The 22,988-nt window shown below is 33.0% G+C and overlaps 1 protein-coding gene across 3 annotated transcripts in view; it reads right to left on the reverse strand.

Moving 5' to 3' along the window:
- Positions 1 to 22,988, reverse strand: part of LOC106663869 (furin-like protease 1) — a 418,429-nt gene that overhangs the window by 15,084 nt on the left and 380,357 nt on the right. For all 3 annotated transcript variants that reach the window (XM_014389073.2, XM_014389074.2, XM_024226794.1), the window contains 2 exons: positions 14,958 to 15,123; positions 8,049 to 8,221 (listed from right to left, as the gene is read on the reverse strand). In XM_014389073.2, the coding sequence (XP_014244559.1) occupies positions 8,049 to 8,221; positions 14,958 to 15,123 (339 nt within the window). The remainder of the gene's footprint in view (positions 1 to 8,048; positions 8,222 to 14,957; positions 15,124 to 22,988) is intronic.

Consider the following 22,988-nt stretch of genomic DNA (forward strand, 5'->3'; position numbering starts at 1 on the left):
AAAAAATTTCACGGCTCAGTCGCTATGCTAAACCCGCACGACTCGCAGGTCTTGCAAAGCTGATGAACTAAAGCGCCGTGAAAGTACCATCATTCATTCATTCAAGCCCTTTTTCACCATTTAACCTTTTATTTGTCCTTTTATATATCACTATCAACTTTTAATCTATCTCTATAGAGATCTCTCGATATCTGTAAATTAAATATACTTAAAAAATGCATTTTTTGGATAGTAACAAGCTTTTAATTAACAATTAAATAAGGTTTTTAGTTGAGATAATTAAGCGTAATATATTAATTGGTCAAGCGGACCACGAAATTAGTGAATTTAACTTTTAATTAACTTTTCCTTCGCATCTATATCTTCAAATATTTTTGTATTTTTAGAAATATAGAAATAGAAATATATTTATCAAAAAACATTTTCACAATAGTGCTTGGTTCTTTTACAGTGAGTATGCAAATATAAAATGGTGTGATTAGTGACCGTTAATCGATAATTATTCAGAAATCGTGAGATGCGGTCTGGTGTGATGTAGGTTTCAGAAAAACATTTTCTTTATCGTGCCAACGTTTCGATCTTTATTGAGATCATCTTCAGGGCCTGGGATTTACAAATATTGTTTACATTTAACAAATACATTTAGGATGTGGAAAAGTGAATTTATACAATGCAAAATATATTTTTTATATTCAATCAATTTGTACGAATATAATAACAACTATTATAATGTAATAGTTGAGTATGAATGAAGGAGAGTAGTAGTTATAAAGCACAAGTGTAAAAAAGAGAAGAGAGAGTATAGTATTTCTTTATTTTAAAGACCCCCCCCCCAAAAAAAAAATAATAATTCTGATCATAATTTTTCTTGAATGTCTAAAAAGAAAGAGATCAAGAAAAATAATACAAGTAAAGAGCGGGCATACAATTAACGAAGTTCAAACCTTTATAATCTGTAATATAATATGTGTACGTTTTTGCATGTACGTATAAATGTATACACACAATATCGTATGCACATTTACATATCCGGTGTAATTGACTTGAACGGCCACCATCGAGTGAAACTGGCTGTAATTGCGTTTCAGTCTTCTAAGGCGGTAGGAAGGAAGGGTAGTGCTGGACAGGTTGCGAATTAACGGGTCATTGGGGAGGAAAGTTGGGAGGAAATTTATTGTAGCTTGGCCAGTTTTGGGACATAGGGTATGTTGAGATCGGAATGGATAGTATGATCGGTGACACAGAATGGAGCATCAACTATTGTGCGAAGGATTTTGGATTGTGGGGATTGGATTTAGTTAAGATTGTAACACTCGGCTGTCCTGTATAGTTCAAGTCCTTAAGTCAAAATTGGGGCAATTAGGGTAGTGCATAATATTTTTTGTTAAGAATTGTCGGTTTAGATCTTTTGCTAAATAGTCTCTTCAGAATTTTATATCTAAGGTTAGAGTCAATTTTTTTAGTCGTGGGTATGTAGATTCTTCCTAAGTCTTTGGTCCACATAAAGTCAAAGATATCGTATACTATTCACTGGAGGAATTTGGGTGCCGTGTAAATATGCAGGTGGGAGTTTTACGATTAAGAATGAAAACTATCTATTTTGATTTTGGATTGTTTATCTTGATCCTCCATTGTCAAAGCCAGTGTTCAAGCATACGAAGCAACAGGATCGATCTTTGAGGAGAGGATTGCCGTGTCATCGGCGTGTGTGAAGATTAAGATCCAGAATCTTTTAAAATTACCATTTTAAGTCAATTTTTTACAAATAAATATTTGATCTAGTATTTCAATTTTCTGAAAAAATATTTTCAATAGCAATAACAAAAATAGAAATAAACTAAACAGGCAATTTCAACAATAAAATACATTGAACATTACCTGACCTTTTGGTGTTAAAAAAGTATAGATAAAATTTAGCTTAATTCTTGAAATAATTATACAACTTTTGGCGTGTGATGTGAAGAGACTGAAGTGTAGGTATCGTTATAATTAATAAATTTGTCTTTGCTAAAATTATGTTGCCTAAATAAAGGCTATTTTTCAGAGAAAAAAAGTCGAATAATTTGTTGTATTCCAAAGCAAGAAATTGGTGAATTTAAATTTTCCATTCTTTGTACATTTGTAAACTATATAAAGTCATAATTTGTCATCCGTAACAAACAAAAATATGTTTAAGGTCGTTGAATGGGATGGGGTTGAATTAACCCGTGTTGAACATGTTATTGATCTACTTCCTGAGGCTTGCTATTCTCAATGATTCTAAAGCAGTCTTAGAATTTCGTTACCATTTCTCGCAAGCCTAAAATTACTAAATCAGAGTATAAGGGAAATTAGTTAACAATAAAGTTGTGTTTAACATCCCCGTTGCAAAGGTTAAAAATTAATTATAGTGACATTATGGAAATGAATGTTGGCTCAGTTTATGACGGCAATAGATCCTTTGAAAGGCGTCAACGTCGTGATGAGCAGAAATACGCTTCCTAAACAAACACGCGTGTCACAGCTCTTGGATTTATGACCACTGAACTCAGAAGGGTCCTTCGTGTAATCTCCGCCACAGGAATATACCATTACACCTGTTTTGAATCCGCCCACCGGATTGGATTTACCCCGTTGAATATTAAATGGTGAAACGGCGGTACTAGCTAAACAGAAAAAAAATGTCAACCGCGAGGTTAAAGATTAAATTTCCCAAGAGCTTAATAACTTCTCAATCGTGGCTAATTCCAAGTCAGCTTTACCTCTTGTACATTAAACTTTCCACACAGTTCTTTTAATCTGCAAAGAAGTGGAAAGAAAACCAAAGTTGGTAAGAAAAGTAAATCCTTAAGGGGCGAAACTCGACCTTTAAGTTTCTTGGTAATTCCACGCTTGCAATAGAAATAAACCGAGAATTTTCATTAACAATTAAACTTACAAGATTAAAACTATTAACGGAAACGATAAAAACAGAAAAAAGATTAGGTAAATAAGTTTTCTGTCGACTGATTATTAATCAGTTGATGTGAGAGTTTAATTAAAATTTATCGTATTTACTAATCACTCTCATTTCCATAACTGGACTTTTTTTAATACAAATCGGTAAGAGAAATTCCATAACAGTTTGTGGGAAAAAACTTATGTTAACAAAATACCACAATTTTATAAAACAAATCTTCTGTGTCTTTCGAATAAACATGTCAATTAATCAAAAGAAATATAATTTAATTATTGTGCATGCAAGAAAAAAGCTTTTTCTGTTTTACTTATTAGTAGAAAACCATGTAATAAATTGTCAGATAAATTTTATGAGCAAAACCATGTTATAAACTGTTAATTAAATTCATTTTATCAATTTCCATTGCTTTGATAAATTTTCTGCCAAACCATCATAATTAAATAATTTTTATTAAAACTCATGAAATTTTGATCTCCTTTAATTTGATGTACATTAATATAGCCATGTTGTAATTAATATAACGAGAAAAATACATATAGTGAAATAAACTACAAAAAAAATAGCTTGTCCTGTTCTTTTGTCATTGACTAATGAATAAATATCGCATAGAAAAGGCAAAAATGCAACAGGGGGACAAAAAAACATAAATAACGGGAACAATAATAGAAAATCAACCAAATAAACGATCTGAAAATGATTCCATGGCCTTCTAAAAAAAATGAAAAATGGATATAGTGTAAAATTTAGAAATATACAAACGCAATACATAAACACACACAAATAGAGAAATTAACAACAGGAGAGAGAGAGAGAGAGAGAGAGAGAGAGAGAGAGAGAGAGAGAGAGAGAGAGACAGAGAGAGAGAGAGAGTGAGGGAGAGGGAGAGATAGAGAGGAGAGAGAGAGAGTGAGGGAGAGGGAGAGATAGAGTGAGAGAGAGAGAGAGAGAGAGAGAGAGAGAGAGAGAAAGGAGAGAGAGGTACGATTATAGTGACAATAAACAAAAACATTTAACCCAACTGACTAAATATTTAAGCCAAGTGGTAGAAATCAAGCTTTCAAATTAATAATCATAGTATCCAAACTCCACTCTGGAGTTCCACAAAACTCACTATGTGGGCCTTTCATGTTTAAACTTCGTATAAATGATATTTCATCTTGTATTCTTCGAACTAATTTAGCAGTGTTTCTGATGATCATTCATCTCTTTCAATTAATCATGGGCATGACTAATAACTGCAAAGAAATTGTATATATCACAATAGCGTCCGAATGTAAAGAAAAATGTACCAACATATATAAATATAAAAGAGGAATATCTTTCTGGCACTCTCAACACGACATGCAAAAATGGCACAATTACACAGAGGACAAAGACATAGTGAGTAGAAATACTTTGATTGAATATAAAAAATAAATTTCGCATTGTATAAATTCACTTTTTTCCACATCCTACATGTATTTGTTAAATGTAAACAATGTTTGTAAATCCCAGGCCCTGAAGATGATCTCAATAAAGATCGAAACGTTGGCACGATAAAGAAAATGCTTTTCTGAAACCTACATCACATCAGACCGCATCTCATGATTTCTGAATAATTACAAAATTATTGCTTACTTTTACTTCACAAGACCCTAGTTCGACCAATTCTCGATTATGGATGTGTCGTTTGGAATTCATACGAGATAAATAAGTGATGAGTTGAGGGCTGTCCAGAGCCGTTTCTTGCGTTTCATTTGGTACAAAGAAAGTGGAGTATTTGGTGATTGATACTCCATATGTTTTCCAGGATCCGTACACCTGCAGACGTATTTTTATTCCTTCTTTCTTTACAAATCGATAAATAACGACTCTAATAAACTAACGAGATTAGTCCGACAAAAATGATCAAAACTACCAAGCTACTCTAGTGTATTTTTATAAATTCTTGGTCAGCTCCATTCGGTCCTTCGAAGTACCAAGGGAGTTATCGAAGTGCGATTCTTTACGTAAACATAGCACTGCTATTCATTATGAAATATATTATTTTGTACATACCCACCATTCGCTCAGGTAGGGCAATGGAGAAATCACCATTCTTCAAAAACCTATACACAATCTTCACAACACATATAATTGAGGAAGGTCGATAGTTTACTCAATATTCGGCCATTAGTTCTCTCATCTCCTCTATTCACACGATGATAAATACAAACATATAATACAAAAGAGCACATCTCAGACGAGTGACGGGTCAAACAAAAATCTCACATCAAGTGGCATTCCTACTCGCTATAGGAAAATGTGTAAAGTGCAAAAAACTTACTTCGGCCATGGAGTGAAACACTCGTATACGTGGGACATCGTGTTACCTTTCTCTAACGCAAGTTTGATCTCGAAGTAAGAGCCATTTGTCAACCTAGGATGACTTATTTTGAGTCTAATAAGACTACGCGACGACTTAACTCCTCTGTGGGACAACCTATGGACCGATCCGGCCCAACGACGCTCCATTCGTTTTTAATAGTGTTCTTATTGTACGCTCCCTTTAAAGCTCAGTTTGTTTCAAGCATTATTTCACTTCCATATCTTCAAAACTCGAGGAGTTTCAAAAAAATTGCGATACGAGGAAAAGGGGACAAAGCTCATCCCGATAATGATTATGGGCCCGGGGGGGATGCTATGATATGACCCAATCTACTCTGAATCACCACTTATGTTGGGAAAATGAAACGGACGCGTTGAACGGAAAAACGATAAGCTTGAGATACAGCAAAATATAATGTAACTACGGTTCAAAACAAACAAAAACAACAAGAAAACTAAATAACAGAAACATTTCAGACATTTCTAAATATCTTATTCCACCGAAAATTTATTAATCATGAATCAACACTAATACGTCGTATTTTATGTAACCACCCCGACCACTCTATTCGTAAAAACCGAATATATAATAAAGAATTAAGAAAACATCAAATTTATGTGAAAACTAAAATAATATAAAGTGTGATTTCAAACGTCATTCTACTTTAATTTTCATATATGTAGGTGTTTTTTAAATTACAAATTTTCCCTGACGCTTTGTTAGAATCAACAAAACGGAACTTATCCTGGGGTCACTGTGGTATAAATCTTGTTTATTACAATGTTATCTGTCCATATAATTAATTAATTTAAAAAAAAGATTAATTTTCACAAATTGAAAACGAAGTGAACATATACCCCGATGTTAATTGTAATATGAGGTATTGCATTTTAATAATAATACTAATATGAGCCTTTATTTGCAACATAAAATAAAATTTTCAACAAAAAGTGTTATTAGACATAGAGTTAAAAGAAAATCTCAGGTCAAAACCATTTCCTATACCACCTAACACATTTTATAATAGTAATGAGAGGTATAAATATAAGCATCACCAGTTCAAAGGGAAAAGTTGGAAAAGAAAAAACACTCACTGATAAAATTCACAAAAACATTTGCAGAGTGCTTACAAACATTACGATTTTTATCAGTGACTTAAATTGATCTTTGGGGTACGGGCCTACTCAGGCTTTTAACCCCTCGGGTCCTGGTCGCCCGCCCTGTGTAATATACATATATATAATATATATTGATCTTCCAGCATAATTTTTGACCTGGATCATGTAAAATATTTAAAAGGACTCATTTTAGTTACGTATGCAAGAAAAGTAGATGCATTATTTAACAATAAATAGTTACGGGGGGGGCGACGGGGCCGCAACGGTTTTGGGCGTTGACACGGCGCTCATGACTGTAAGGTAAAGGTCCCGGGTTCGAATGGAGGACCGCTGGATACTTACAAAGGGGCTTTTTTTCAAAAAACACCGGTACCCCGAGGGTTGATATGACCTCTGCAGTTGCGGACCCTCGTAAAAAAAAAATAAATAAATAAAGCTCATAATTTACAATTATGTATTTTATGTATTCTATTGAACTCTTTTTGCATTTGGAGACAGAGCTCAAGGTTTGGTTAAAAACGGGTTGTTATACTCGGAATAATGCACAATGCTATGTCTATTCGCGTCCATCCCCAATCATATGCTATTGATTTTGACAAAATTATTAATATCAGGTCTCCTTCTGGTGAAAAGTATAGCTTCGGTTTTAACTTTATTTGGACGGATTTTCCATTTATTAAAATAATTGAAACATTTACTTGCCGCTTCACTCAAATCTTTAGCTATAGTGTCACTTCTGGCATTTTATTAATGCCTTATCATCAGCGAATAGTGCAAGTTCAACTTTATTTGTAATTTTACAAATGTCCGCAAGGAATAAGTTAAAAAGTGTAGGGCCGACGACGGAACCTTGTGGAACACCAACTGTACTTGAATTTGATTGATCGACATTGACATAAAAATACCTATTTATTAAAAAGTTGCCTACGAGATGTATGAGATATTTAGAAAATGTTTAGTTGTAATTTATAGAGTAGCCCCCTGTGCCAAATGCAGTCAAAAGCTTTTTTCAACATCAATCAGGACCATATCAACGTGTTTGTTCTTATTAAAGCTGACAAAGATCATGATTCTAGCCAGTTCTAAAACTGTAGAATGGTTTTGCTTGAAGTCAAATTGCAGGGGGTACAATTTTGTTTAAAATCTTGCTATTTATTAATCTATCCATTCTGAAGTGTCATTTTAAAGATTTGGTTGAAACGATCTAAAATTGGTGCAAAAATTTATTTTAAGTCACTAGTTTTCGTGGTCCGCATGACCAATTAATATATTTCAATTTATCTCAACTAAAAACCTTAATTAATTGAAGTTTATTTTAAGGTTTAACTGCTAAAAGTAACGTGAAAGGCGACAAAAAATAAGAGGACAGTAACCGTCAATAAAATTACGGTTGCTTAGGCTTAAACTGTGCATAAAGTAGCAAGAACACAGGCCGACGTGTCAAAATAGCTTCCGACGAACAATAGGGTCCATTTGATAAATATACAAGGGCACTCCCGTAGAGTGTGGAGTGATAACTCATAAATGAGGGCCTTGCCACGCGGAAGTGCAGAAGTAATTTTACATAAACCAGCTCGATTTCTACTTTGCCAGTTCGAATTTGCCCGGCTTGAAGTTTTTTTTGTGCGTATTATTTTCTACCAACCTTGGTTACTCCTTCGACGAATGCTCTCATGGCCAATTCTCCAGGCCCGTCGACGGTCTTTCCGTCGTCGTCCGGTCCCCAGGACGCCGAGTATATGTCGATGTGTTGAGGATTTAAGGAAAGAGACCTGGCTTCGACGGCGTCAGTCACCTCTCCGTCTAACATCCTAACACCTACGGGAGAAAAAAATAGTATTAAAAAGTCAAATATAAAATAAATTTAAATAAAATTTTGTATACTCGGCAAATATTTATATATTGTTCTAAAACTGTTAAGGAGATAAGTTAATTTTGTCCATCAGTGTATAATTAGTTTCATGATCTATTTTGTAAACCTTAAGCTTTCAACACTTTTACTACTTGGTTGACTGTTTATAGAGGGGGTCTAAATCACGTGTAAGTACTTATCATCAGCCTAGTAACATTGTAAGAAATATCGGCACTGTACGTATTTTGAAAGTAGAAATTGGCCAAGGATGATTCCTTGATAAACACCCGCCAAATAAGGCTATAAAGCAACCTTAATAGATACAGCAGAATCGGTCTGTCAAGTACGATTTAAGAATGAGATAACACGTGTGAAATTTTTGTTGACCAAAACAAACAAGGGTCAAAATTAGATTTAAATATTTAAAAAATAAGAGTGATTTTTATAAACTCAAGTAATTATACAGTACAGTAAAGCTTCAGAGTCGTGCGCAACTGTATACTTTGAGCGCCGTGAATTATCTATACTCATCTGTTATAAATTATGATAATATAATTCTGAAATTATCTTCTAATTCTAATAATCTTAAAAACTAGATATTTAAGTAATATAATATATAATTTTTTGTATTATTATGTATTAACAATGATGTAATGTATCATTAGTTTATAGGTATTTACATTATTTTTCAGAAGCACGAAGCACAAATTGTTTTGCTGTATCGATATCAAATCATTCAAATAATTTGAAAGATTTTTGTGAAAACGTTTGAATTATTTTATTCTACCTTTTGCTGAATTAAAAGGTACCATATGTATCATTTGGTCTAGTTTTTTCTCGCTACAATCAATAGATTCAATTCTTTCTTGTACATGCCACAAAAAGGAAGGATTTAGATTTGGTTGACGCAGATTTGAAAGTACAAATTGTAATATTTGCCCAGTACAAAACTGTTAACGAACTAATTATCTCTTCCAATCGCAGGAGGATCAGTTAGCACAATGAGAAGCAGACTCGTTAGAAACAGTTGGACATAAGTGGAGTGGCATTCGTGTCTCGACTTCATTCCAACTAACAAGGTTAGGCTACAAACTCTCGGAAACTGGTTTGTTTTATGATACTCTGCGCCTGTTACAGTTTACCCATTTTCCAAAATTAAACATTTTAACGAATTTTAATGAATAACGTACGGTTCGAAGAATATAAGGTCTGGAATATGATATATTGAATACTGCGCGCTTAGGGCTCCCCGGTAACTGATGGCCCTCCAAACATGTTCCCTTTTCAATTGATCACAAGAAATGTCTCAAACCTTGTAGAATTGGTGTGTGTATAGGTTGTAAAGTACCCACTCACAAAAAATTGGATGAATAAAAGTATAAATATTGAAAAGTGAATTTGAACTACCGGTACAATTTTATTATATCCAGTTTAAAAAAATACCGCCTTAAGTTCTAAACGAAATTTAACATTTTATCATAGGCATATATTTTCCTTGAGAACAAAATAAGCCCCCTTAAAGTTTCTCAACGATTCTTATTAACAAGAACACACTAACTTGCAGAAAAAAAGTTTGATTTTATAATTAAATTGTCTAACTTGTAGAATAAAAGTTTGATTTCATAATTACATTGTCAATAGTTAAATTTCTGTAGTTTTAAACAAAATAATTATAATGAATTAGGATAAATATAAAGAAATATACTTAAGTGTAGGAGAGAGAGAGAGAGAGAGAGAGAGAGAGAGAGAGAGAGAGAGAGAGAGAGAGAGAGAGAGAGTATGTAGTAAATAGACTGGTAGATATATTACTGGTATAAAGAATAAATGAGGGGAAATTAAAAATACTGGAAGATATCTCGTAGTCTGACGGGTGCCAGATTGGTCGTTTCTGATCCCCGACCAATCCCGGTCTTGTTTTCTGTCATCATTTTCATCCGTTTAGAGAAGCTTAAACACACCTTATGGACAAAACTGACCGAAGTAGCCCGTGTATTTGTTTGTCAGGAAGAGAAATGTTGTTCCATGTGTCCCACACAATTAAAGGGTGTTATTGTTGTTTCTATATAGCGCGTGAGTAGGAATGCCTTCCAATATCAGAATTATTCGTGACTGAATAGCGACTATTGAGTCCCCTGTTACGATTTTTGAAGAAACAGGACTATAATGTTGTACTTGTTACATATGTATGTTTTTTATGTTTTGCGGTTTTTTTTATTGGCCTGAGTTCATAGCGTGAAAAGGAAAAGGTGGAGTACTGAGTACGTCATCATTCCGGAATAAAATTAGATACTTAATAGTTCCGTAAGAACCATCTTTGAAAACAAATTTGTTATTGTAGTAGGCTACTGTTAAGTCCTATTCGGAGACCTAACAAAAAGAGGATCGCAACCTATTCATTTAGTGAAGACGTAACAAATTCAGATCGGGGCGGTTGGACTTCTGAGGTGGAGCGAGCGAAACCCGAAAGGGGAGTTTGGGAAGCCCTGGGGATAACCGTTGCCCAAAGAATAGAGGAGACACTGACCACCTCTTCCCCTGAATAAATTTATGTGGAGAAGGGGACCTGAGAATGAACAGTGTTTACACCGAATATGCATGCAGGGCAGGCACACTACTTTTGAACGATCATTGTCGCCTCTCTCATCCAGAGGGACCGTACCATCATGCCCGGGGCGCTGAGTGCAATCTCAAAGGATGAGCCTTTCAATCTCGGGCATTCCTTTCCTCAATCCTGGTCCTACAGACCTCTCCTAACCCTTGGATTCAAAGGGTTTCCAGGCACAAAGTAATGGTGTAGCCTTGAGAGCGTGGCGATCTCTCTAAAGCACTAGCTGTATTCTTATGTCCCTATGCATATGACCGGGTGCATATGGAATGATCGAACGAAGGAAGCATGCGGGAATGCGAAGACTATGCCTACAGAGACCCACGAATGCGTACAGAGACAGTGGGCGGACCGCAAGTACTTGATCCGTAGCACAGAGGTGTTAGAGTACCAGATCCTGTTTGCAAAGACGGGAGAGGGTGCATAACCAACTAAACTACGCGGTAGGGCAAGTGTTCCAAGTTCCAAGTGCGCTAGCATCCTGCGTGGGCATCGTAGTGGCCAAAGGTGAGGCCTCTGGCGGGTACTTAGAGAAAAGTCTGGTTGTACGGCGGTGTCTTTATAGGCTACTTTTACCGAAAGGTTCCTTTAAAAGGTGGTTAGAAATTTTACTATAAACAAAACCGCGGCCGGAGCGGATCCGGTAGTTCTGACGCTGGTGGGACCCCTCACACAGGGATATAGAGTTGCGGTGCGTAGATGTTGACCCAGTTGACCCTCTGAAGGGGAAGCGGGAAAAGTCACTACACACTGAGGATAGGTGGCTTCTACACCAAACCTCACATGATTAACACTGAACCACTTGTGAGCGGTGGTGTGTTCCTCCTATCTCGAGACATCGCAACCCCAAATGGGAAACATATGTCAGTCGAATACGCAATAGACTGAAACTGTTCCAACCTGACACAAATCCAAACTCTGATTCAAAGTTGGTTTTGCAACGAGACGCTGACTTACATTGTTGAGTTCGTTATTTGACCGTTAGAATGTCATGGCGGTTAACAATAGACTTGAATACAGATAGAAGGTTTATACACACCAAACTACGGATAAGACATCCTAGGCCCGGCACGAATTTACTTTTGGCCTAAAAACCGGCATGTACGGAGGATTGAAAGATTAATTATTTTTCCTACTCAATTGAGTGTTTCATTTCTCGGTTCCATGCAGAGAGCATTACGATATGAGAAGTGTGCCTTTTACACGGCTGTGAGTCTTGAGGTCCTCTGTTCTGAATTTTCGAGGAAACGGGGCCGTTTTATTGTATATAGTACTGATAGATTTGTGACCCTGGCGTGTTTTGAGAGTGAATGTATTTAGAGTGTGAGTAGGCCGGTGATGAAATATTGAATAGCCCATCGAATCTTAATTGGATAGGTTATATACCTCTTGAGTTCTTTCCGTAAAAGTTACAAATAATTAAGAAAAAAAATATAAAATTTACTTTTCAGGTTGTATCATTGTAGTGTCAATATGGTTAAAAAAATAAAAAATCCATGTGTTTAAGTTTAAAGCCTGAATCTTTCTTTTGAAGAAGAAATAATTAAAATTTTCAGAAAGGAAATGCGAGTCAGAAAGGGAGAAATGAACGGGTCAAAATTGTGCTAGGCAAAAAAAAGGAAATAGAAGATGGAATCGCGGAATGAAAAAAAAAAAAAAAAAAAAAAAAAAAAAACAGAAATAAGACTTTTAGATAGAAAGGAAGACTGTCGCCCTGAAAAAGCGACGAACTGTGCATCTGTGCAGGAAGGAAAAAGCAAATCCGATATGATAGTGCTAATGTTAAAATTTGAGCTAAAATAATGTTCAATAAAAAATTGAAAAAGAATATTTTGTTGTTTAGAAAATATAATAAACAGGTAAAAATTATTTAAAAAATCGTAACATTTCAGAGACAAAATGTTATCATTTTTTAATAGGGTCGTAACCCCATGTAATAAGTATGTAATATAAAATGTTTAACCAACGTTACATAATAAAAACAGCAAATTGATCAATTTTATAGCTCACAATTCACCGAGAGAAAAAAAATTAATTTTATATTTTTATTACGGAAAGGTAAAAGTCAATGCCAATTTTGCTTGTTTTTAGTAATAAGAATCCGTCTTATTATAAATGGTTTTGCTCTTTCATATTACATTAATTCGCAAATTTTATTCAACTTTTGAGCCAGTTTTCAAAAAACCCACTCTTATTGTAATTTAACCCAGGGATTTCGAATCGAAACTATTATGTTTTTTTATTTATAATATTCCTATCGATTAAATTTGAACGTGATTGATGGGAATTGCCAGAATATATTAGGGTTCTAGATGATATATTAATTAATTGTTATTTCATCTCAGATTGATATCCGAACTGCTTTAATAAAAATACATTTTAACAGAGAAAATCTCAAAATAATTCAATACAATTTATATTTTTTATACAATTAATAATTTTTACCTTTACACATATTATACAGCTAATATAATGTATTATTTTTATAATATTATAAATAATATTTTTCTAATGCTAATCGTTTTCGAAATAAACGAGGACCATCTTGCTACTAAAAGCATACAAACTTACGCGGGCATAACTCAGAAATGGTCGAAATTACGACAGTTTTCCTTTTAGTAAAAGTGGCATAAAATAAGCTAAAAATTAAATCGAATTGTACAATAAAAATATCGGATTCTCATTTAAAATAACAAAGTTAGTGTTATTTCCTAGCTAGATGAGAAAGTAATGTTTAATCTGTTACCACCAGGCGATTCCTAGCCAATATTACTTGGGTGTTTTTTTGCTCAATTTAATGGTTTTTTAATTAAATGGGTGGACTATAAAACTTGAAGCACCAAATTTACAATAAAAAGTCTTGTTTCCTCCAAAAATCGGAACAAAGGAGTTCCATTTTCGCTACTCAACAATCTAACATAGTTCAAATGCCGAGTAGAATTTCATCCATCTCTCTTCCGATATGAAAGCGAACTCTTGAATTAGATGAGAAACATCGAGCAATCTTCTTCATGCTGATGTTCTGTCAGACGCATTTCTGCATTTCACCAACTTCACTGCTGGGTCTGCGCGATTTCTGTGAAGTCAAGTCTCTTTTAAAAGGTCTTGAGGGGTGAAGTGAATAAGGTAGCGTTATCTTTATCTATCGGAATTTTGAAGGATTAAGCTGACATTATATTGTTTCGGTCTGTCTTTGTGATAGTCCGTCCTTTTTCTTTTTAGTTGGTATGGTGTTTATTTAAATGGTGTAATCGTTCTATGAGAATTGTTGATATTTTTGTGTCTACGATTGCAAATTTAACGGCAAAAAACTCATTAAGAATTTGTTTTTAATTACCACGTCTTAGTATCTCATAATTTAGAAGTTCACAAAATAATGAGAAAATAAAAAACAAATTAGGTTGAGAAAGGAAGGAAGAAAAAGTTGGTCAAAGGTAGATAAAATTCAATTTCGTCAAACGCTTTACATCAAAGCACTTTTAAATAAATAAAATAATTTAGAAATTCTGTCCTTTTACTTATTTTTGGCGTTGAAAAAATATCAATTTAACGTTATTAGTTATAAACAAGAACGTAATAGAAATTTGAAAAGTCATGAATAATCTTAGTTAACACGTTTTCACATTTAGCAGATACTAAGTTTAGAACAGTCGTTTACGTATATTTCTACTATAATAGCCCAATGACACACTTAACACGGATCAAATGCGTGAATATTTAATAGGAGGTTCACACGATAATAAAAAGAAAGGAACCATAAAACTCTTCTTCATTTATGGTCAGTAGTCGCATTCGGTACGAGGCCAAACCAGTAATCAATAAAATTGTATATTGCATATATTTTATATAAACTAATTTAAGAATTATATAATTTTTAACGACCTAAAAATTTCCAGTTGGCACCCTACTTCTTCAATTTTTTTATAGGTCGTTGACTTATCTTCGTTCTTAGTATATCTGAACAGAACAATAATACCTTAAGACGATTTCAGTTAGATCGTTTTTCAAATAAATCTTTAGCTTCGTTATTTAATTAATTCTTTCTTTTGAACTATTAAAACAGTAAAAGTAAAAAACGGTAACTGGATGAAACTCACCTCCCACACTGGCTCTGTAAGCTATTCCCAGGGAACAAATCGAATTGTTGGCCACGGCGGCAACTTCACCGGCACATCTAGTCCCGTGCCGATTTGAATCCAGGCTATCGTACCTCGGCATCGGATCTTCGTCTTGGTTGTTAACGTCGTAACTGGCTAGAGGGTCCTGGAACAGACAGGGTTGATCAATCAACAAACAAAACTTTGCTTAAAAAGGTCATTAATCAAACATGCACCGATTCGAAACATGATCGTGATAGAACATAAGGGAATAGTTCTATCAAATATTTGATGTTTTATCTGACCTAACCTTTTTAACTATAAAGAAATGAATTGCTTTAGTACATTAATTAATCAAATTTCTATCAGATAAAAATTGATTGGTTTTATAAAACCTTAATAGCACACGTCAAAAGAATATTGCTTTTGTATTCCCTAAATATATTTATATTTGATGATGATTGGCAAGATTGGACAATTTATTCTTAATAATGATTAAATTTATATGAAAATCAACAAGCTGTAATTATTAGTATTTATTGACATGCGTACCAGAATTATCATCCCTATTCGTCAAATATCTATTTTTCTTAAATTTACTTGAGCTACATTTACTCAATAGTTTCGCATGATAACGTACCCGAGCCTTTTCTGAGATTAGGCAGCAAACGATAACATTTGCATTCAGTTCATGTACTTCATAACCATCATCGGGGGGGGGGGGGAGTTGTAAAATAAACGAGTCTGATCAATTAGCAAACAAAAGTTATAAATCGATTATTCAAACATCTAAAGCAAATTTACAAAGGAAAGAAAATTAATCAAAGCAATATTTAGACTTAATCTGATGCCACATCGTTCATTGTAATTAAATATTTTGAACCAATTAATTATTATACTGCAATATAAACATATATATTCAATTAATTATATACGATTTTTCGAAATGAAAATTTTTTATCACAGGCCTGTGGCACAAATTTTTCATTATGAAAAATCGTGATTAATTACTCGAAAATATGTGTTAAACATAATAATGATAATAAAAATTGGTACAATACTACAACTGTTAAAATCATATCATGTCCAATAAATATTAGTAGTTGCATAGTATTTGGGGTGTGGTTATCAATGATTGTTTTATATGTAACTGCCAAGCTTTCAACCTTTCATAAGGGATGATTGAGATAAAAATCAGTGTCACGAGCGGGATTCGAACCCGGGATATGTTCTATTTCGATATTTCATTCTATTGTACTTGAAATTATAGGTTTCAATATTTTAAATTTAAATTCATATTTGTTAAACTTTTAAATTATCAAATAGTTCAGAATTTTGACAGCCTAACTCTTTTTATAGTGAAAGAACTCCAAAGAAAATTTTGCAAGTATCAAATTCAAACAACGGTTCAAAAGAAAACGCTAGAATTGATAGGGAAATTTAAAATTTAATTTTTAAACCATTAGACAAATTAGTAATTCTGAAAAGTTAAAATATTTTTCTATCATAAACCCACAAGTAAAGTTTTGTGAAATATAAGGCTTTTTGATTAGGATTCGGAAGTAGATCTAGAATAAAAGAGAAGAACCAGAGCTAGAGAGACCGAAAAAGGAAAGATAGAAATAGAGAGAGTATGAAAAAAGCCGAAAGAATAAAATGTAAGGGATAATTCTTACTGCACATTATTTTCAAGGCGCACAGTTCGTTTGTTATGCAAGAACTGCCAGAATCGTTGGTTTAGCTTAATGACTGCTCCGTGAAAATAAGCAAAATTTACTTAGAAGGCACATAGAAGGGTGATAAAAAGTGAAAAACCTACGTATCTTTCTAAGGCTTAAATGCAGTAAATTATCTCCTGATTCAGCATTCATTAACATAAAATTACTATTAATTCTTTGGCCGGCCGGCAGGAAAAATATTTGTTAAATACGAATAAATTTTTCTTGTGAACCGGGGAAATTAGGCCAACGGTGAAAATGTGATCACGGCACCGTGGCAATTAAAATTAGGGCGAAAAGTAGATTCGCTTTCCTTTTTGACCTCCCTCGTCCCAAGATGAGATATATTCAACCTTCACACGTCAGTGAACCCCAATGCTCGTTCTACCAGGTTAATAAACCGTAAACTCAACCCTGGTAAACAAAATATAAATCAAATTTAAGCAAAACAAAAACTCGTTGATTAATTAAAATTGAGAGAGCTTAGAACTGTAAAACCCCTCGGTCTGAAAAAACGCTATATTCATATTTAGCAAAGTTCTGAATTATCATTTTCATTCATCATTCTCTTGTTAAACCTCTCATGCGATAAATAAAAATTATTCGTTAAGAAAGACTAGATTTGTTTCATGTTTTAATTCTTAAAAAACTATCTTCTGACTCGTAACAAGTAAGTATGTAAAAATTATTAATTTAGGTAAAAAGTATGAAACAACAGGGTAAATAGACACATTGTCCGCTACAAGATGTATTTAGCAAAATAAAACTTTTATCACCACAGTCGCCTTTTTTATTAGAATTACAAATAATAAAACGTTTAATTTGACTTAGTATAAAAGATAAATATTAACATTCGCTAAAGCTGTTGCCAGTTCAGCCACTCGTCAAAATGCAAATAAAACCATTTTTGACTAAATCCTACAATAATATCAATCAGATAAATCAAACATAACGTATAAAAATAAATACTCTTTATTTGTTTATTACACTGAGTCTATATGGTTCTGTTCTCTCCATCGTATATTTAACAGGAAATTATATTTTCTGTATCACTTGTGTTTATACACGTTCGACAATAAAATTATTGATAATTGCGCTTCTCCCATTTGAAAAAGGAGGATTATAGACTGCTGCAAAAGTTTCGTATGTTAACTGAAGAAAAATTAGGAAGAATTATAGTCTAGTAAAAAGACATTCACTATTTATTTCGCATTATTGTTTGTATTGTAGTTCTTATCTGGAAATGAACCATTATGTTTCATGCTGCCAGATCGCAATTTTAATATTGTAATATATATGATTTCAAGGCTATGGAATCAATTATTTCGATTTAATTGATATTATTTTTCAATATGATCAATCTTTACACAGGGTGGCTCGTCCTATTAAAATTATTTGTCCGTGTCAGTGCATCTAAATTGGAGTAGAATGCCGTAAAATACAGTATATTTCAGTACAAGAAAACTGTACTTTCAGTATTAATATTGTTGTGTTATTGTGATTATAAATTTTTTTTATTATTTTCTTTTCGATGTCAAATGTTAAGTGACCGTCTGATTGTAAAAGTGGCTTTCCACCCCATGCTGTTTACTAATATTTGCTACTTAAATGTAAAAAACTTAAGAAGTGCGTACTGGCAAAAAAACCCATCTCCTTTGTTAACACTAAGTTTCGAATTTGCGTCAAATTTTTAAAATATAACTCACTGTGGAAGAAAGCAACCCATTTTTGACAGTGATATCAATACGGAAACATCAAAGTAAAATTAAATTATTGCGATCCTGAAATAAAATTATCATCATGTGCAAAACAAATATTTAGAGAAGAGCTCTTCAATATGGTAACGCCGTTGGCGTACAAAATTAACAGATGGATCAAAAATAAATGAAGAAGTCGGATGCGCTTAGTACGATGCCCAGACTAAGCAAGGCGAAAAATACCAATTGTGTGATTGTTTTGTATGTTATATTATATGTTTTTGTGATGTGCTGGTGATATATGTTATCGATATTGAATTTGATATATATCATCAGCACATTACACAAAACATATAATATAACATATAAAACAATCCTAATCATCACATTCCACACATTAATAATTTCTACATAGTCTAATACTTTGTATTGTGTCTAATTTGGCTTTCCTTTCCTGAATTATCCCCGTCTCCTGAAAGGATAATCAGGCCGAACCATTAACCACGTTTTTTCCCATTGTCGGTTCCTTTCACCTCAAAGAAGCCGACTCCTCATATAAAAATGTCTTTCTATCCCGACATAAAACAGTGATATCTCAGTGGCACTATCAACACGACTCACAAGAATGACACATCTACACTGAAAAAAAAAACACTTTGAATGAGTACGAATTCTTTGATTGAATGTAAAAAAAGTTCTCGCATTGTATAAATTCATTTTTTTAATATCTACAATTTTCTAGCATTGTATAAATTCATTCCTTTTTTAATCTAAATTTTTCTAGCATTGTATAAATTAAGTTTTTTATCTAAAATCTTCCAGCATTGTATTAATTCATTTTTTTTTAAATCCTGTATGTATTTGTAAAATTTAAACAATGTTTATAAATCCCAGGCCCTGAAGATGATCTCAATAAAGATCGAAACGTTGACACAATAAAGAAAATATTTTTCTAAAGCCTATGTCACACCAGACCGCATCTCACGATCTCCACATAATCATTTGCTAACGGTCACTAAACACCACATATTGTACTTAGTAAAAGAAATGACAAAAAGAGTGAAAAAATATCTATACACGTTGAAAGAAAAAAAAAAAAAAAAAAACAATTTTAAACTCTGACAGAGAATTTGTAAGTTGGAAAACCATGTTGATTTTTGATTTTCACTTACACAGACGAGCAATTATAAAATATTATATGTATATTTCAATACACCCTGAGGTGGGTGAAATAAAACACCGAAAACCTGGCGTAGTTTCAACACAAGAACATTCTTTGGACCACATCCCTGAACCAACGAAATATATTGTTGAATAACCGCTGGTCGATCACCTTTACATCATTAGTCCATGTATGTGCAGTGGTCAAATTAACCACATTAATTATTTCAAACTGACTTAGTTTAGTGTCAGGAGCGGGCTTCGAAACCACTGAAACTGACAATTGAAAAATGGCGAAAAGTGGGAAAATTCGAAAGCTAAGTGGAGATGGGGAGTTGATGTCCGACTGGATCGAAATTACGACAGCTAAAGTGGTTAGAGCAGTGGTGTATTTAGCCGAAGGTTGTGGTTCAAATTCCGTCGTGACACTAACATTTTCATCCAACCAAGATCTTATATTTTAAGTTAGTTTTATCTAAAGAGCGAAAAGCATGGAATACCAAGCTGAAGGTTCACTAACCCGCATCAAAAATTACTATCAAGGTAAACATTTTCTGTTTGAAAAAGAACTCCATCCGTTTATAATAACAAAGAAAAGAACGTTTTAATTGATTACTTTAGCAGAACAAACCTGTTAACTTGTCGATGAAGAAAGAGGGTCTTCAAGAATCCGCAAGCGCAAATGAGAAAAAGCGTCGGCAAATTAAAATGTAAAACGGTTTGAAACTCTTAGCGGAAAAGCAATCTGCCCTAAAAAGGGATGGGTGGCCGTTTTATCTGGAAGTGGTGCAATATCGGCGCGAGCTAAGCGATTTCCGATTGGGCGTTGTACAATGCCTGATGAGAGGCTGTCTTGGACTCAAGCCAGGCAAAACACCTCCGCCGTCATACCTACAACAACTCAATTACTCTCGAAATCAATTAACAAATATATCCCGAAGGCCATTAGTCACCCCCTCAGGGCCGCTGGACAAAGGCCAAAAAGAGTTTTACACCGCTGACACCGCTCACCCCGTGGGGCGAGTGTTTAATGTAGTGGAGAAACGAACTCAGGTTTGCACAGACCTCTTTTTCGAGAATTATAGAAATATTCTGCACATTCAGGTCTTTGTGATAAACTATTGCTCAGATGTGTCAGAAATTTTCCTCTTTGCAACTTTGATGTTATTGAAGATAAACAATTCAAAATTTCCTTAAGTTTTTCATTTTTTTTTTTTTTAGTCTTTCCACCTTACCAATCCGTCAGTCACAGTTTTTATCTTTCCTTCATCAATTTATTAATCTTTGCAAAAAGCAATTAAAAAGCACTGAAAAGGATATTAAATGGAGTAGTTTTCTGAAATTTGCTGGTCTCTAGGTTTAGAAATAGTAGTTTAGAATCATGTTAGTAAGTTTTTCAACTTTGAAAAAAAAATTATTCAAAGTTCTGGCTACTAAAACTTATTTCACCAACCTTTAGAAATTTAGTATTGATCACTTCTTATTGGAAATTTAACATAGTCTTCAGTGGTATCAACGGATGAGTCCAAACCCCTTCAATTTTGGAATTATCATTGTTTATTCGAAATAAGTTCAAGAAATCTTAAAAGGGAATAATTCCGAAACTGCATTTATAAAAATATACAATGAAACGAAAAAGTGTCTAATGTGTTTTTCTATAGTTTATTTTATGATTTATAATTTCCGTAGCTATATTAATTTAACTGTATAGATTTTTATCACTGAATCAATTTTGTTTTTAATTAGAAAATTAGAAAGTGCATATCAAAATGTTTTTTGTGCGGACAACTCAAAAAGAAATTTTTAAAATATGAAGACAGAAAAATACATTTTTCATTCCAGGATTAGGAAATTTTCAATTTACTATCGATATGTGCTATTTGGTCTGTGATGATAGTCCTTAAATCGTTATTATAATTACATAATCAAAATATGAAAAAATGAAAAGAAAAAGTCTGAGTTTTTCTATAGTTTATTTTAAGCTGTAAAGTTTTATGTAGCTGTATTAATTTAATTCTATTTTTCTCTTTTATCACTAAAAAAACAGGGTTCTACATAACAATTTTTTTAAACTTAATTAGAAAGTATATCTGATATATCATAAATATTTCCGTATCGATAGGAAACACTTGTACATGCGATTACAACCGATAAATCTACTACCTATTTTCGGAAACATTCAAAAAAGACCGGCATAAAATGCAAATAATTGTGAAAAATGATTAGTTGTCTAATAAAAATATTAACCGCACTACAAAGGATTTGTTTTTTCATTCTTGGATTATGAAATTTTCCATCTATCATCGATAAGTGCTATTCGGTATTTTTTAGTTGTCTTTAAATTATTAAATCATGTAATCAAAATAGGGAAAATGAAATCGAAAAATGAAAATTGATTTTTTACATAGTTTATGTTAAGCTATGTAGTTTTAAATAGTTGTATTAATTTAATTTTAGATTTTTTCTCCACTTTTTTTACTGAATAAACGGAACAATTTTTTGTGTTTTAATTAGAAAGTATATTGCAAATACGTTTTTGGTTGTTGTAAGGGCAACGCGAAAAGAAATTTTTGAATTTTTCCCTATAGCTAGGAACCATTCGTACATACGAATATAACCAATAAATCCATTTCGGGAAACATTTTAAAAAAAGGTCCGCATAAAACGCAAATACTTGTGACAAATTATTAGTTTTCTACCAAAAATATGAAGAGCACTACAACGCCAAAATTTTTTTTCCCTTTGATAACATTTTTCATTCCAGGATTACAAAATTTTCAATTTATCATCCAGTGTTATCGGGTCTTTTATTATTGTCGTTAAAGTAGAATGAAAGTAGATGTATGTTGGATTCCAGGGAAAAAATTCAATTTATAAAAGAAAAGTATAAAATGAGAAAGTGTCAAATGCATACTCTCAACTTAGCGTCAAATACTTATTTTTTCAATAAGTCGAAGTCTATTACCTTTTTTTTAAAGAAATATTTTCGTAACTAAACTTCTTTATAAACATGTATTATATCTGTAACATTTACGTAACAACGCAATTTTACAAATAGACGATTTTATTATTTAGACCCACTTACGGTTAAAACGTTTGACTAGGGCTCATTTTTTCTGGTCATTTTTTAAGAAAAGCGAAACTGCTTTGGAATCAAACTACATTTAAAAACGGTTTAAATTAAACAAACTAGTGTAAATTTATTAATACATATACAGTAGATTATACTGGAGAAGATTTATTTGAAAAATCAATTCAATTCTAGAATAGACGACATTAAAAGTAGTAATGAATATAGTTTCAAAATTATACGTATAGAAGACCAACATACGTAAAAATAATAATTGTTAACGTTTAAATGCTATCCAGTAATAGTATTTTTTTTATAAACTTGGAGTCTAAAGAAGGAAAAGTTCACGATACAAATGTAAGATTTTTTCTTCAAATTAATGAAT

This window comes from Cimex lectularius, unplaced genomic scaffold, assembly GCF_000648675.2.
Source record: "Cimex lectularius strain Harlan isolate CLEC.00 unplaced genomic scaffold, Clec_2.1 scaffold7, whole genome shotgun sequence".
NCBI lineage: Eukaryota > Metazoa > Arthropoda > Insecta > Hemiptera > Cimicidae > Cimex > Cimex lectularius.